Source organism: Balaenoptera acutorostrata, chromosome 1, assembly GCF_949987535.1.
Source record: "Balaenoptera acutorostrata chromosome 1, mBalAcu1.1, whole genome shotgun sequence".
NCBI classification, from domain to species: Eukaryota; Metazoa; Chordata; class Mammalia; order Artiodactyla; family Balaenopteridae; genus Balaenoptera; species Balaenoptera acutorostrata.
The window spans coordinates 27,424,900-27,442,979 of NC_080064.1; the positions used below are offsets into that span (position 1 = coordinate 27,424,900).

At 44.5% G+C, this 18,080-nt stretch overlaps 1 protein-coding gene across 1 annotated transcript in view; it reads right to left on the reverse strand.

Moving 5' to 3' along the window:
* The window catches only part of CSMD2 (CUB and Sushi multiple domains 2), a 676,782-nt gene that overhangs the window by 560,357 nt on the left and 98,345 nt on the right, over positions 1-18,080 (reverse strand). Inside the window, exon 3 of the mRNA XM_057529595.1 lies at positions 4,273-4,385. Coding sequence (XP_057385578.1) covers positions 4,273-4,385 — 113 coding nt within the window. The remainder of the gene's footprint in view (positions 1-4,272; positions 4,386-18,080) is intronic.

The following is an 18,080-nucleotide window of genomic DNA, read 5'->3' on the forward strand; positions in this document are numbered from 1 at the left end:
ACACTCACTGGAAGGGCAGAGGTGAGCCTAGATCCTCTGTAGTGCGTGGGCAGCCCGAGCTGGGCAGAGCAGGACAGGGGCGGATCTGGGCGTCAGGAAGAGGAGGAGGAGGAGATGAGTGGGGTCAGAGCTCCTGGGGATTCAGTGCTGGGAATGAGGATGCCAGATGTAGCAAATAAAAATACAGGACACTCCATTAAATTCGAATTTCAGACAAACAACAGGTACTTTTTTTTAGTAAAAGTATGTCCCATGAAATATTTGGGGTATACTTACACTAAAGTTTTTTTCAAATTTTAAAAAATTGGAATAATTTAAAAATCAAATTAACTGGGCATCCTAGATTTTATCTGGCAACCCTAGCTGAGAGGCTCTGGACATATCTCTTATTGATTCCCTGAGATGACCCAAGTCATCCGGGAGGGGCGCTGAAGCCAAGGCAGGCTTCCTGTGTCCACACTGCCTCTGACTTAGTTCCAATCTACCTGCCCATGAGAGGGAGTCACCAGTCTCTGCCTTCCTCCAGGAGGTTTGCAGGGTGTGCAGTGCAGGAGAAGAGTACAGTCTTTAGAGCCAGAAAAGTCATGTTAAAACTCCTGGCCATCAAGTAGCCTTAAAGCTGAACACAGAACTCCTGAGCTCCAGCTCCAGCATCTGTAAGATGGAGATAGCGACGTCTGTCCACCGGGCTGTCTCGGGGATTCAATGAGATAATGTATGTAAAGTGCCTGGCATACAGTCAGTGCTTAATACAAGTTGATCCCCTTCTCTCCTGTCCACGGCCGCAGCCCACACTCTTGCCCCCGGGGATTACAAGTCAAGCATCTCCTGTCATCTCGGGCTTTGACGATTGGCCTTTTTGATCTTTTCCTTGAAGCGGCAGCAGCTCTGAGCTGACACCCTTCATCTGACTTCACCTTTCTCCAAAATCCCGAGCAGCAGTTCAGTTCCTTATCTGCACTTTTCACTCTCCCAAGGCGGGTGGAGGAGGATGAGACTCCCTTTGATAGCAGACTTTCAGGGACGTCAGCCAAGGGGAGCTACCAAGAGCGGGGCCCTGATGGCATTTAGAAACAGGTCCTGGGACACCCAGAAGACTGGATGTGAGGGGGCTGTCCTGACCGGGGTCAGCCCGGGCTGCTGTGGGGCTGGGGGGAGGGGAGTTCTCCGGAGCCTGTCTGTCTGTCTGCTTTCTTTCCAGCCCCAGTGACTAAGGTGGGCTCTGCAATGGAGGGAGGGGCTGACTTCTTTCCCTGAGAGCTAAATCTTTATCGTCTTTTTTGACCACTGGATCGCCCCTTCCCCCCAACAGGGCCCAGAGAGTTTGAAAAAATCTGCCCAAGGTCACCCAGCTACTCAGTTATAGGCCCAAGAAGCTAGTATTTATCAGTACATCCCTAAATGTGGGATCATCCTGTGTCTTGTTGAGAAGTCCAGTGAGAGAGAGGGCCCAGGACGGCTGTGGATGTAGTCTATCACATGGTTCATCCGCAGCAGTGGCTGCACCTGCTGATTCCTCCCACCTCCCCTCCTGGCCCCTCCACTGGGGGTGTCCCAAAAGTCAGTGCGACTCACACTTTTCCAGATGCACAAATTGCCCCGTGGTCCAGTCCTGAGCCAGATCGGCAGGGTTTGGTGATAGCCCCAGCCTTGGCTTCCCCGCACCTGCCTCTCCTGTGAGCCGTTCTGCCAGGCAGCACAAAGAGCCACGAAGACCACGGCGCTGGCGGAAACCCTGCCCAGGTGACTACAGAGAGAGTCACTCAGCTATAGCAACCTGTTTGCGTCATGCAAGGCTTGCCTGGGCCTCGCCTGGAGCCTTTCCCTTCTTAGTGCCGATGACTTAGAGACCTGACACCGTTAAGTGGCTGATGGAGGGCGGGCCCTTCCTTCTGTCCCATTGGTCCTTCTCCTGTCGGGGCTGCCACCCCCGGGCCAGGCAGCGGGGGAGGAGGGACCCACTGGCCTCCACTTTATCTTAATGATTCATGACCTCATGTGAATCGCAGACCCTTCGTGAATCTGATGGAAGCCCGAGCTCAGCCCTGTCTAGGAGGATTTTCTGCAGTGACGAAATATTCTCTGTCTGTGCTGCCCAATATGGTAGCCACAAGCCACAGGTGGCTACCGAACACTTGATAGAGGCTGGTGCAAGTGAGAAATGAAATTTTAAATTTGATTGAGTTTTTATTAATGTAAATATAAATAGTGGCATGTGGTTAAAGGCTACTGTTATTGGATAGCACAGCTCTAGACCGGGGGTCATCAAACTTTTTCTGTAAAAGGCCAGATAGTAAATATTTTCGATTTTGCAGGCCATGTGGTCTCTGTGGCAATAACTCCACTCTGAATTTGTAGTGCATGTAAACAGTCATAGACAATGTCAGCAAATGGGCTTGGCTGTGTTCTAATAAAACTTTATTTATAAAAACAAGCCAGGAACTGGATTTGGCCAGGTGGGCCACAGTTTATTGATCCCTGATCTAGACCCTTTCAAGAAAAAAATACATATACCCTTATACATTCAGAATGTGGTTTCTAATTACAAGGGGTTTGCAGACCTTTGATGCCCTACTGTAGACCTCCCCATGAATTCCAGGCTAGAACCTCTGATTTTACAAGGCTCTATGAATGTACCTTCAGCTCTGCTCTGCCTGATGGAGAAGCACTTGGCATTGTTTCCCAGAGCAGGCAACGTGGTCAGGGATCAACAGGACACTTTTTTCCTAAAACCTCATGAAAGTCCAGGCCTCAGACAAATATCCACAAAGTCTGCTAAATGAGGACACCATTAGGGCCCAGCTGGGTCCTGCTGTGTGTCAGCCCCTCCTGGGATCTCTGCAGCCACCAACTCTAGTGTCAATGACTCATTCCCCCCACCATCCCCAAACACAGCCAGTCCCCCCAAGGCCCACATATTGTGGAAGAAGCTTCTGAAGAGGCCTCTCTTACTTAATCAAGAGGTTGTAGCTCAGACTCAAAGAGACTTAGTTTGGGTTCAGAGCCAAAGGTCCAGGTTGAGGACAGAACCAGGATGACCAAGATCACAGGCTTGCTTTTGGGAGGAACTGATGGTTTTTTCCAAAGAAATTGGGTTATCACAGGAGACTTCACTTTAAAGACAAACAGGTCTTTTCAGAAGCCCTCAGTTAAAGCAATCTGGAGTTATGTCAGAAGCCCCCAGTTAAAGGCATGTGAAACTTTCTCTGGAGCCTTCTTAGTACCTTTAGTTAAAAATAACAGACCTTCTCAGGAACTCTCAATCGCATAGGTTAAAGCACCAAACACCCCTTACCAACAGGTGTGAATTTTGCCGAGGGAGTTAGGATTTGCCCTCTTTCTGTGGTATACTCCTAGCCAAGACAAAGGTCGTATCTATTTGTATATTGCTATAGCTCCATTCAAGAAAGCATCACTTATTCTTTAAGTTCTTAGAGGCAAGAGGAAGAAAGCTTTCAAATAACTGGCATGCTTTACTAGGGTGTTATGTCATTATTGTTATTAATTATCATTAACAGTCTTAAAATATGCCTATGAATGATCTCAACACAAAATAGCAGTGTGGGTCTTAGCCAAGAGCAGCATAATTACCTATTAATGAGATGTAAATTTCCCAGGGAAATGACAGTGATCTAGACGTACCACCTTCTGAACTAACATAATAAAGTTAATAATAATAATAGTGTATAATCTGAAGATATTAGTGTTAATTTGAATGCTAACACCATATTTAAACAGGCTGAGAGAAGCGGAAATTATTTGCATAACTCAAACCAAGAAACCCTAATCTGTGCTATCAAGGAAAAATTGATTGTTCTTCTCTGAATGATATAAAGCTGACTCTTTGCAGTCACTATAGTGAGCAAAAAATTTTTTCAGCTACTTATTTTATGTCTTTTACTTAGGGTTTATATCTGTCTTATTTCCAAAACCAAGCCAAGGTACCTTATAATACAGTGAAGCCCAAGAGAAAACAGAATTTAAAAAATAAAAACACAACAAAACCCAGTTAAGGGGAGAGAAGGAGATGTTACCAGGCCCTCAAGATAAACGACAGCAGCTCAGCTCTGATTTCAAGTCTCAGTTTCCTGGAAACAACACAGCAGGGGCAATTTAAGTAACTGAGTTACTGGTTAGTAACCAGCCTTGTTAGGACAGGCACAAGCTCTGAATCTGAAGAAGCCCTTCCCGGCAACTAAGAGCAGCGCAGCCCTGCCCGCAGCTATTACAACCTCACACATAAGGCTCCTGAGGCCGGGCCGAGGCACCTACCTTCGTAGCTGGCATGGAAGCCCTGTGCGCTGACTGCGTAGTCACTGATGAGGCGCAGAGACAGGGTGGTGGCCGCGCTGACGACGGTGGCCGGCAGCTGAAAGCCTGTGAGCCTGAAAGACAAAGAGGTGAGATGGAGGGAGGATGACCCCCTTGGGAATTGAACATGCCTTAAGCATTTATTGAGCACCTGCTGGATGCACGGTGCTGATCTAGGCACAGGGAAGGATATAAAAGAAGTCAAACGCCAGGCATATGCAAGGTGTTCAAAGTTAAAGTAATTTCCAGCAAAGGTGATGGAGACCAATCACAGAAATATGGGGGGCTACTCCCCCGAAGCCATGGGGCACCCCCGACCTGGAGGCTTGCTCATTTATGGCTCTTCTCTTTCTCTTCCTCCAGTTTCTTCTCCTGATATATCCAAGCAGGACCCTACAGGGCCTTCCCCGGACAGACTCCCCCCACCCCATGTCCTCCACCTGTCTCTTGTCCATAGAAAAACTGTAGCCTCCTAGGCCTTCTCTGAGTTCCAAAGAGTAAATTTAATCAGAGAAGTGAGAAAATGAAGAAAGAAAGGAAAACAGTCAAGCTAGACAAAATAATAATAGCTTAGCCATTAAACAAAGTCAAGGACCTTTAGTTCCTCCTCAGGGGCTACAGATAATATTCTGAGCCATGTCCTTTGAGCTGTTTTGCAGATGCTGAAAATCCCATCAGGTGGAAGAAGTTAACTGGATGCTGCCCACAGCACGTAGATCCCCAGACCGGTTGGAACCAGAAGGTTGATGATGTTGGCTCCCGATTACCTCACCACCAAACAATCAGAAGAATGTCCACAAGCTGATCACTTACCCCACAACCCCCCTCCCTCACCCTGTCTTTACAAACCTTTCCCTGAAAGCCTTCAGGGAGTTTGGCATTCTAAGCACTAGCTACCTGGACTCCTTGCTTGTCACCCTGCAATAAACCACAACCTGGTGTCAGTAGATTGCCTTTATTGCATGTGGACAAGCAGACCCACATTTGGTTCAGTAACACTGACTCTTCCCTTTCTGGCTAAGGTCCTTTGAGGCTCTGGGTAGACTTTGCCACAAATTTACAATGAATAATCACCAATAGACATATTCATTCACATACAGAGGAAAATATATCCAACTCTAAGTAGCAGAATGTGGATGCTTCTTATCATAGACTTTATTCTTTAAAAGGAACAGGTCTACTGCTTTTATAGAAATGATAAGTGGTTATTATTTTTAAAAGATGAAACCAAAAAATAAAAACCCAATACAATCTAGAAATAATCGTTCTTGACAGTTGACATACAAAGAGATGGAAGGATGAGTAGTTCAGATCATATTCAGTGAAATAATGTCATACAAATGGGATCATATTGTATGTGCTTTTAAAATTAAAATGCTTACATTTTTTCCCTGCGAGTTAAGTAAAGAAAAAGAAACAGGGGTGAAACAAAAGGAATTGTTGAACCTGAAATAATATGTTTTTAGCACAAGAGAGTCATTTTTAAAAGATTCTTCTAATGTTAAAAGGATAAAATAATGAAGCTTTCACTGAACACTTGGGACATATTTTAGGAAAGGAGTTGTCCTCTGCTGGGTGCCCACACATGGTGGCCCCCACAGGTGACGTCATTGTGCACAAAGGTGGTGGTGGGGTGGCCAGGCTCCTGTCCACCTTTGTCCTTTGTCCCCTATCTGAGGCTTATCTACCATCACCCACCCCCGGCAGGGCTCAGGGAGGAATTCAAAGTGTACCTTTACCTCCATTTTTAAGTAGTTTGGGATATCTGTGGTGTTCCTGGATCCATCTCTGTACCTCCCATTGCTATATAATATCTGGATGCCCAGATATCCCCTGGAGGGCATGAGTACTGGGTTCAAACAAATTAAATCAGATATTTGCTAATGCCCGCCATGAAAAGCCCTGTGCTAGGTGAAGCCCTTGCCCTTCCCACCATCCTAACTTTATAGGATTTATGTTAACTCAGAATAAACTGAAGGAAAAGAAAAGGAAAAGTAATCAAACTGTAAAAGGGGGGAACAAATAAGTTTCAAGGTCATCTTCTCTTCAGGGATCAAAACACCCAGCAGAGGATCCCTACATCACCCCATCTTCTCTTCCCATCCCTGTCCCTGTCTTTCTGTTTCTATCTCCCTCACTTTCTCACACGAGCAAAAAATTTATATGTCAAATATTGAAACCATACATATTAGAAGGAAACAAACTATTTTTAATCCTCTTATGCTGGTGAAGGTCTTTCTAAGTGTGACATGTTTAAAGAACCCCTTTGGCTTCTACCTGCCCATCGTTGTATGGGGTTGTGACAGATACCCCACCTGCTTGCTAGCCACAGAACTGGGCAAATGACCAATCATGGCACATTTCTCAACTTTATGGACTGGTTCAAGGCAGGGAGAAGGGGGAGGAGGACATATAACCCAAGCAGAGTCATTCTGAGTCCTTCCATGGGATATGATATACAGACTTCGAGAGTCTTTTATTTGGGGATTCTAAATCATTAGAATGTAAGCTCAGAACTGCCAGCAGTTCTTTTTATCATTACACAGATTATCTGCTTTACAGAAAATGATATCTCATATAGATATAGACAAAGCTGAACAGTGAGAAGAGAGACAGAGCCCTGATGATATATTGTGGAGATCCTAATCCAGCCATGCAGAAAGAGCTACCTCTGTAGCATCCAGTTACATGAGCCAACATTCTTCACTTCCTTCCTTCCTTCTTCCTTTTCTTTTTCTTTTTCCTTTTCTTTTCTTTTTTTATTTTTATTTTTGCTTAAACTAGTTTGATTTGGGTTCTATCTCTTGAAATTGATTGAGTACTGACAGATGCAGCATGAAACCCCACATGCCTTAAAGGAAAATATTGATTGATTTAATTACATGAAAATTAAAAGCATGTATGTGGAGCAAAAAAAAAACTGTAAAAAAGATAAAGAGAAAAGTGAAAACTGGGAAGATTATAATATATATGACAGGAAGAGGGTTAGTATTCATAATCTATAAAGAACACTTACAAATCAATATGAAAAAGGTAAACATGGAAGGAGGAAAAGAGCAAAGGATACACACGAACAGAAACAGAAAGATGCTCCACCTAATTAATATCAAAAATATGAAAACTCAACCCACGAGACTCATTTTTCATCTTTCAGATTGGCAAATATCCAGAGTTGGTAAAGGTTAGGGAAAACGAAGCCTGTAGTTATCAAAATGATAATAAGAAAATGCCACAAATTACACACATACTTTTGACAAATTAGATGAAATAGACCAGTTCCTTGAAAAACACAAACTACCATAAATTTCCCAATATGAAATAAATCATTTGAATAGCCCTATGGCTATTAAGGAAATTGAATTCGTAATTAAAAAACTCCCCCAAAAGAAATACCCAGGCCCAGAAGGTTTCAATAGAGAATTCTACCAAATGTATAAAGAATTTACACCAATTCTTTACAATCTCTTCCAGAAAACAGAGAAAGAAGGAGCACTTCCAAACTCACTTTATGAGGTATTACCCTGATACCAAAACCAAAGACAGTACAAAGAAAGAAGACTAAAGACCAATATCCCACAGAATATAAACACAAAATGCCTTAACAAAATATTAGCAAAGAGAATTCAGCAAGACACAAAAATAATTATACACCATAACCAAGTGGGGTCTAATTCAAAGGATGCAAGGCTGGTTCAATATTTGAAAATCCATCAATGTAATTCACTATATTGACAGGCCAAAAGTAGAAAAATCACATGACCGTATCAATTGATGCAGAAAAAGCACTTGACAAAATTCAACACTCATCCCTGATTTAAATAAAAAACTTTCACAGACTCACAGACTTAGAGGGTGGGCTTGTGGTTGCCAAGGGGGAAAGGTGAGGGGGAGGGATGAATTGGGAGGTTGGGATTGGCATATACACATTACTATATGTAAAATAGGTAATTAACAAGGACCTACTGTATAGCACAGGGAACTGTACTCAACACTCTGTAATAACCTATATGGGAAAAGAGTCTGAAAAAGAATAAATATATGAATATGTATAACTAAATCCCTTTCTGTACACCTGAAACTAACACAACATTGTGAATCAACCATACTCCAATATAAAATAAAAAATAAAAATAAAACTTTCATAAAACTAAGAATAGAAGGAAACTTCCTGACTTGATAAAGAGCATCTACAAAAATCCTATAGCTAACCTCACACTTAATGGCGCAAGACTGAATGCTTTTCTCCTAAGACTGAGAACAAGGCAAGGATCTAACAATCCAAGTGAAAAATCGGCAAAAGACATGAAAAGACGTTTCACTAAGGGGATATGTGGATGGCAAATAAGCACAAGAAAAATGTTAAACATCATTAGCCATTAGGGCAAGGGAAATTAAGACCATTATGAGATATTACTACACACCATTAGAACAGATAAAAATAAAAATAGTGACAACACCAAAGACTGACAACGATGCAGAGCAACTGGATCTTTCATGCGTTGCTGGTAGAATGTAAAATGGTACAGACATTCTGGAAAATCGACAATTTCTTTTTAAAAAATACTACACATACACTAGTCATACAACTCAGCAATCATACTCCTGGGCATTTGTCCCAGAGAAATGAAAACTGGTGTCCACACAAAAATCTGCACATGATTGTTCAGAGCAGCTTTGCTTGTTTGTTTTTTTGTGGAATAGCCCCAAATTGAAAACAACAAAAATATCCTAAAATAGGTGAATAATTAAACCAACTGCAGCACATCCATGCCATGGAATACTACTCACTAATAAAAACGAATGGACTATTGATACATATAACAACTGGAATGGATCTCTAGGTTATTATGCTTAGTGAAAAAAAATGCTTATCTCAAAAGATAACGTAGCAGATGATTCCATTTATATAACACTCTGGAAATGACAATATTAAAGAGATGGAAAACAGATGAGTGGTTGCCAGGGGTTAGGTCTGGTGAGAGGAAGGGGAGTGGGGTGATTATAAGGGAGTAGCACAAGGGAGATCTTTGTGGTGATGGAACAATTCCACATCTTGATTGCACTGGTGGTGACCTGAATCCACACCTGATAAAATGACATAGACGTACGCACACACATTGCACCAATGTCTATTTCCTGGTTTTGATGTTGTACTGTACTTACATTAGATGTACCCATTGGGGGAATCTGGGAGAAGGGTACATGGAACGTCTCTGTATGATCTTTACAACTTCCTGTGGATCTATAATTATTTCAAAATTAAAAGTTTTGAGAAATCGTATATGTGGCTCACATTATACTTTTATTGGACAGCACCTCGGTCCTCCACTAAATCTGACATAAACTCAGTCTACCTAGATTGAGCCTTGAGCTGCTACTTGGTTCTTGGTGGGTCCCTCTGTTCAGCTGCCTCCTGTTCATTTCAACCCCAACAATGTCTCCACCCACCACCAAACACACACACGTGCATCCTTGGCTGGGTCCTTGTTGGAAATGGCTGACCACCAGAACCACAACCCTGGCCCCCAGCCCACCACTCTCTTGTTCACTGGTTTCCCACCAACTTGCCCATGCACCAGACATCCTTCTCCACCCCCAGATAGTCATGTATGATAATGCCAGACTGCAGATCCCAGTGGACCCTGATATCAAAATACCAAATTATCCCCAAAGGGCTCAGACCTCTATCTGGATCTGAACTTCAGGCCCCATCCCCTTTTTGTCTCTACCCCCAAGCGGGCCCAGTTCACAGCAGCTGCAATTTGCCTCTCACCCATGTGCACCAGCATTATGCCTTGGTGCCCTTCCCAGACACTCAACAACAAACAGCTTCATGCAGAAATCTCACACCTCACCAAGGCATGACCACTTCTCCCCTGAAGTCATCTCTGGAAATGACATTCTTCCCAACGAGTAAAATTTGTTGATTTTATTCCCCTAGCTAGTTCCACGATATTTTTGAGCTGCCATTAAAGCTTCCTAGACCCTAGTTTCTTGGTACTATATTGACACAAGCTGCAAAGAGCTAATGTACACTGTCAACAAACAATTACAGTTTTATCATTTGCAATATATGGAATTGCAGCTTACTAGGCATTTTCTCTAATCAGATATTTACCACTGCTCTGCTCTTTCCCAGGCTTGGGAGATAAATTCTAACATGGAGGGTTCCTCAAAGGTGCTAAAGCTGGAGGGGGTGGGCAAGCTTGAGTCTCCCCATCTGGATACTTGAATCATTCCTCTGCCCTGCGGCCCGCTCTTCCCTCACCCACTCCTTATTGTTGAATTGATTTCAGACAAGTTGATGACCCCGCAAGCCAGGAGGCGATATCACGTTGCATGTTGGAATAAGCGAATAAAACTTTCAGATTTTCACATCTTTTATCTGACAAGTCTAAATACTATATTGAAAGGAATGAGGTATTGTTCAATAGTGCAATCCAGACTTATTAGAGAAATGGGGTAAAATGATGGCAGGAAAGGCAAGAGGCTCCTATTGCTGTTGGTTATCTTCTTGTGGACTCTAAAATGTGCGGAGAACAGCTTTTGCAAACAGATGGCATGGCCATAGTAGTAAGCTAATACTCTTCTGTCGCTTTATCAAGGCTTCTTGGATTTTCCACTTCCTCAAGAGCCTTTTTTTGGCTTGTCTCCCTGCCCAGAAGAGCCCAGAGTCTTGGAAACTGGTGATGCTCATGACCCCAAATTTCTCACTGTCCCAGTTCAGAATCCATCGATGGCTTCCGACTGTCCTTACGATTAAAATCAAAATCCCTAAGGAGGCCCACAAAGCCTGCCTGGCTCCAGCCCCCCCAGTCTTCTTTGGTCAAGTGTGGGGGCAGCAGTCAGCCCAGAGTGCAGGCAATAAGGGGTGTATTTCCTGTGGAGGACTTGAAAACTATAATAAAGCAGACTTGAAAAGTCTACTTATTATCACCATGAGTCTGCACCCCAAACAGTGTCAGCGATAAAATCCTCTTCCCCGCCTCTCTCCCACCCTCCTCCTTGATACACTGCTGGTTTCAGTTCCTTCAATTGGCCAAGCCCCCACCCTCAGGGCCTTTGCACATGCTGTTATCTCTTCAGAACATTTTCTCACGTCCCCTCCACCTCTTTGATTAACCCCTTCTCATCATTCAAGTCTCCTCACAAATGCCAACATTATTTTCAGAAAGGTACATTCCTGACCTCCCAGACTAGTCTGTCTATTTTGCATTCTTGAAGGTCCCCGTGGAGGTCACTGCTACTCTTCACGTATCTCCAGCTTTCCTTCCAGACACTGGTGGAACGGTCCCTCCCCACCTTTGTTGAGCTCATGCCTGGCCATGGCACTGGCTTTGCCAAGGATGAATGGGTAGCAGCGAAGTGTGCTGTTTCAAGGAGGGAGCCTCGAGGAGCCTGGGTTCCTTTCACCAAGTTCCCCTCTTCCCTTTTCCCTGCTGCAGTGACCCTGGGTCTCTGTCAGCCGGGGTGTCTGAGTGATTCCACTAAGCAGACAACTCCTGCACACCACCTTTGAACATGTAGTATGGCAAGAAAGAAACTTTTAGTGAGTTAAGCCTTGGAGATTTGAGGGTTGCTTGTTACCACAATGTTTCAAAGTGTAGATTTTTATTACTATTCAGGTATGGTGAGGGCAACAGATGAGGAGGCAATTGCCGTTGAAAAGATAGTTTGTTACAGTTCCCAAAGGTGGGGGAGGGAGCATGCCATGCCACACAGGGCCACACGGGGAAGCACCAGGGTTGGTCAGGATGTAGAAGGGATAGGAGGAAAATGTGAGCAAGAACTTTAATTGGGGTTGCAGTAGGGGAAGGAATGGGTGAGGCAGGGTAAGCAGGCGACTGCCCTTAGTTGTCTGACATCTGACCCTGGGGTGCTTAGGGCAGGGCGATGGTGGCTTAACAGGTAAGAACTCCGTAAAGGAGGTAGGTGGGCTCTGAAATGGTTGGTTTGCATATAAAAGGCTCACTCCCAGAAGAGTAGTTTGCTGTGTCTTAGAATTGCTAACCCTGAGAGGGGCTGCCTCTCCTGGGTCAGCAAAGTCCCAAGATGTGAAAGCATCAGAAAATATTTGTATTATTTGTGTGATTAATACACACAGCCATACATGGCCCATCCTGACAATTACCCTTTTTTTTTTCATTGCTAGCATTTATCACATTTCCTAATAAGATGTATTTTGGGGTAAATATTTTTATTATTTTTGTGATTATTTTGTTCAGGTCTCCATGAAAGCAGTGGATATGTTTGCTTTCCCCATCCTTGTCCAATTCATTGCATACAGTAAGTTCCCTACATATGAACAAGTTCCGTTCGGGGAGCGCTTTCGTAAGTCCAGTTTGTACATAAGTCCAACAAAGTTAGCCTAGGTACCCAACTAACACAATCGGCTATATAGTATTGTACTGTAATATGTTTATAATACTTTTCACACAAATAATACATAAAAAACAAACAAACACAAAAAATAAAGCAAACATTTTTAATCTTACAGTACAGTACCTTGAAAAGTACAGTATAACAGCCGGCATACAGGGGCTGGCACCAAGTGAACAGGCAAGAAGAGTTACCGACTGGAGGAGGGAGAGGAGGTGGAAGATGGTAGAGCTGAAGGATCGTCAGCAATAGGAGATGGAGGGCAAGCTGCAATTTCACTCATGCCTGACGTTGAAGGCACAGGTTCTGGATTCAATTCTATCTACCCTCTTGAAAAAACAATCCAGTGATGTCTGGGTAGTAGCTCTTTTTTTCTCGTCATAAGATGACACGGTAGCACTGGATTGCATTCTGAACGGCTGCTGCAACCTTCGTGTACTGTTCTACGTTCAGGTGCTCTGCCTCAAAAACTAACAGTGCCTCCTCAAATAAAGAAAGTCCCCTTGCCATTTCCTGCACCATGAATCTCTTCGGTTCTTCAGTTAGTTCTTCCTCTTGTCTGTCTTCGTCCTTTCTCTGGGCCTCCAATTCCTGGCGCTTCTTAGCAGTACCGGCTACATCACCACTGCTTTTATGCTTGCTTCCAGACATCCTGGGCTTGAAATAAAGACACTGTACTACTGGTACTCTATACAGTACTGTACAGTAAAGTACACAAAAGCGCAACCACTTGTAGAGGATGCATGCACGTGACAATGTATACCAGACACATGAACTAACTTATGTTACTGGACATGCAAATGCACATTCGCATCTTTGAAAGTTCACAACTTGAATGTTCGTATGTAGGGGACTTGTATTTATTTTTGAATGAATGAATGGAGGGTTATCTGTCATTTCCAGGGGTAGACACACAGTGTCACAGTTCACCGTGATGCTGCCAGGACAGACAACAGGAGGGGGAGACAGCTGGACATGGTATAAGTAACACTTATGGACTCTGGCCATCTCCCTACACCCACGAAACGGGGCGAGATACATGGAAAAAGCAGCCTGTTCTGAACATCTCCAGGAAGAAGAGGGGCTTATAATGCAGCTATCAGGAAGAAGGGACAGAGGGAAGTGGAGGGAGGGTAGAGAGGAAGCAGTGAGCCCAGGTGGGAAGGTGAGACTGCCCCAGGCTCAGAACTGCACCCTCCCTGCTTTGTGGAGACTGAGGAAGGGAGAGACCCTTAAAGGGGAATTGCTCCATGGGGCACCCGGCAAGGCTGGACTGTCCACAAAAGGGCTGGTACGTCCCCACCCAAGTTTGGCCCAGATGCAGCTGAGTTGGTGCTGCCCATCTGCAAGAAGCACTGAGGCCTTAAGCATATCAGCAGTGGCCAGTGTGGCCTGAAGACCAAGGGGACCCTCCTGAAATGCTGAAGTCTGTGAAAGACTTGCTTGGGGGATCCGCAACAATGGCTGAAATGAGATTTCTCACCTTCATGAGTGAGGGCTCTAGGTCAAAATTTTTTTTAAATGCAATGATATGACACTTTTTCCACCCAAGAGAAGCATTTGCATATTCCTACCTGTAAAAATAAAAGGTAGTCTTCTGACTCCAGGAGATAGTACCCATGTCTGAGAATTCCAAGGCTCTCCGTTGACTGACTACCAACTTCCCAAGCTGGGGCCTCTGGGCTCTGAGGCACAAGGGTTGGGGTGAGACCTTGAAGGAACCCTGTCAGGTGAGGAACAGTTGAAGGAAGTAGGCACGGAAAGTAAAAGAGAATTGGTCAGGAGACAACTGTCTTCAAATCCCTGTAAGTCCATGCCTGACACACCAATGTCCTCATGAAATGATGAGCGAGAACCAGGACCGCAAGGACGGAGGTTCCGGGGAAGCTACTTGGGTCCATCCACAGACAGAAGAACATGGGCAGTCACACCTGCTTGGGGAGGGAATAGGCTGCCTCTCAAGGTCAATCCAATTTTAATTCCTCAGTTACTTATTGAGTGCCAATGGGTGTCAGATGCTGAACCTCAGAGACGGGTCAGAGCTGTGGGCCGAGCTCACTGGGACATGGCTTTGTTTCCACTAGTCAGAGGACCCATGGGAAAGACCAGAATGAAACTCTTACCTCCACGAACTCTGATCTGGAGCCTTGGAGTCCATTAGTGCAGTGAAGTGACTCCATTACTGGAGTGTGTGTAAATCCTGATTCCTGATGTCTAGAGAAACAGGAGGATAGGACAGACGGAAGAGTAAGGCTCTATTCGAGCGTCTTCCAGGCACATGGTGGCCTTCTGAGATAGGGACAGAACAATGACTCATCCCCGCGTGAGTACTGCTGTGGCTGGTGCTCTAGGCCTCAAGTGAAACCAGAGACCTGGTCAGCTCTAAAGGCGTGATGACTGGGAATGACAGAGACAGACCACTCCTTGGGTGATGTGGCTCAAGGCTTTGCCTTTGCAGTACTTGGCCTGCCTTTCTGCCTCCGCTCACATCTCTCTCCCCTTTGCTCTCTCCCCTGCACCCACACGGGCCTTTACACTTCCCTTGAATGTGCCGTGTTTCTTCCCACCCCAGGGCCTTTGCATATGCTGCCCCCAGGGCTGTGTGCACTGCTCTCTCCCTTAGCCATCCAGGCTGCCACCACCTCACCTATCCATCTCCCACTAGCTTCTGGGGACTCAGTTTGAATGTTACTTCCTCTGGGAAAGAGTTTGGAAATCCCTGATAAACATCCTCCAATAACAGAGTATTTCTCCTTTATAATATGCATTCCAATCATAATGAATTGATTTTCTTATTGAATTACTTGTGATGTATCTGTCTTTCCTTCTTGATGGTAAGTCCCTCAAAGGTAAGGACATTTAACTTCTTCTCTGCATCACTAGCACATATAAGATGGAATACTATTGAACATATGGACTGCATATGTCCCCCCAAAATTCATATGTTGAAACCCAACTCTCCCCAGAGTTAATGGTACTAGGAAGTGGGGCCTTTGGGAGGTAATTAGGAATCAAAGAGGTCAGGAGGGTGGACCCCTGTTGAATGGGATTAGTGCCCTTATGAGAGTCGTGAGAAAGCTTGCTTCCTCTCTCTGCTCTCCATCCACCACATGAGGATATGATGAGAAGGTGGCAGTCTGTGTGCGACACGGAAGACAGCTCTCACCAGATCCTCACCGTGCTGGCATCCTGATCTTAGACTTTCAGCACCCAAACATGGGAAATAAATCTCTGTTGTTTATAAGCCACCCAGTCTACGGAATTTTTGTTATAGCAGCCCGAGCTGATTAAGACAAATATGTAGAGAATGAATGAATGAATGAATATTCAACCATTAGAGAGTCGACAGAAAACTTGTGCATGGGATGAAGTCCAGGGGGAGAAAGCAGTCACAAGCTTCCAAAAGACAGAAAAAGCCTTGACTGTTGTCCTTTGAAAGGCCAATTTACTAGGTTGGCCCTTGGTTGGAATCTGGGATCATGGATTTCAGGAGGATCCCCACCATTCCTGGAACTGATAAGAGTGTCCTAAAATATTTGTACAAACACTATGGTTTATACTGAACACCTGCTTTCCCTCTGAATCTGGAACTTTAGTACATGCCAGGCAGAGGGTGCCCATGCAATCTGCCACCAAGAAAAACTCTGGGCACTGAGTCTCCAATGAGCTCCCCTGGGTGGTAACATTTCACTTGTCACAGTTTACTGCTGGGGGGAGTAAGCACATTCCGCATGACTCTACTGGGAGAGGACCCTTGGAAGCTTGTGACTGGTTTCTCCCCCCGGACTTCATCCCATGCACAATTTTCCTTTGTCGTCTTGCTCTGTATCCTTTCATTTTAATAAATCATAGCCAGGAGTGCAACTATATGCTGAATCCTGTGAGTCTTCCAGTCAATCATTGAACCTAAGCTAAGAGTGATCTTGGGGACATCCAACACAGAGGGTGACAAATAAACACAACCAGATTCTTCTGCAAAGTACAAATACTAGATTATTCTCCGAAGGATATTCTAGGTGTTCAGTGGTTAAACAGAAATGGGAAATGCTGGGTTAAACAAAGTGAAGCAAGGATTTTTCGAAAATAAACAAAAAACAAGGTGCTTATGGGAGCTTTTAATAAGCTAACAGCAAACTTCCAAGGCAGGAATAGATTATATAACAGTTCCCCAACACATCTGATCATAAACCCTTTTATTCTTAAAGCAGCATATGGGCCGGGGTTGTGTGGAACCCTCTCTAGGAAATGATATGCCCAGAGAAGGCAGGTCACAGCTTGGGCTATTGCTGCGTTGGCCAGGAGGCTGCTGATGATCTGGGTGTCAGAAGCCCTGAAACCCATAGTGACACCAAAAGGCTGAAGAGTGCCCCAAGATCTAGAGATCCTTGTAAGAAATCCCCATTTCTGAGGGTGATGCATGCATGTCTCTTCCTTGCCATCTTAAAAAGCCCAACGAGTATAGAATTATCCAGGAATAAACAGTAATATAGCAAATTGGGCCTTTATTGAGTGGCTCTCATTTAAGGCTCTTAGCACTTCAAACAGTGATATTTAAAAAAGACATGTCAATTGACCTTGGAAATAAAAGAGTACATGTAAGCAACATTTACCACACTGACAGGCTTGGCAAATACTGTTTTGATTTGCCAGCAGCCCTACTCCAGAGAGCAGCCACTAGTTAGATATATAAACCATTAAGCTAAAAACAGAACTATCATTACAGGCATCATCTAGTAATTTTCAGGTAATTGATGGACATTAGTCATAATCACACACAATACACAGACATACACAGACACCCCTACAGACACATGTTCTCTCTGGTAATTCCCATTTGCATTTAATCAAGAGCTTCTAAAACTGGGAAACTTGGAAAAATCGGGCCTTCTGTGCTTTTAAGTATATATATATCATAAACCCTTTTTTTCTCAGAGCATCCTGTGGGCTGGGATTCCATGAAACACTCTGGGAAATGAAATGCCCAAAGCAGGCAGCTCATGGAGATCATGCTGCTGCTACACTGGATATAAGAGCACTGACAGGGACTTCCCTGGTGGGGCAGTGGTTAAGAATCCGCCTGCCAATGTAGGGGACGTGGGTTGGAGCCCTGGTCCAGGAAGATCCCACATGCCGCGGAGCAACTAAGCCCGTGCGCCACAGCTACTGAGCCTGCGCTCTAGAGCCCGCAAGCCACAACCTCTGAAGCCCGTGTGCCTAGAGGCTGTGCTCTGCAGCAAGAGAAGCCACCGCAATGAGAAGCCCGCGCACCGCAACTAGACAAAGCCCGCGCGCAGCAACAAAAACCCAACCTAACCAAAAATTAATTAATTAATTAATTAATTTAAAAAAAAAAAAAAAAAAGGAGCACTGACACTCCTGGTCTCAGAAGC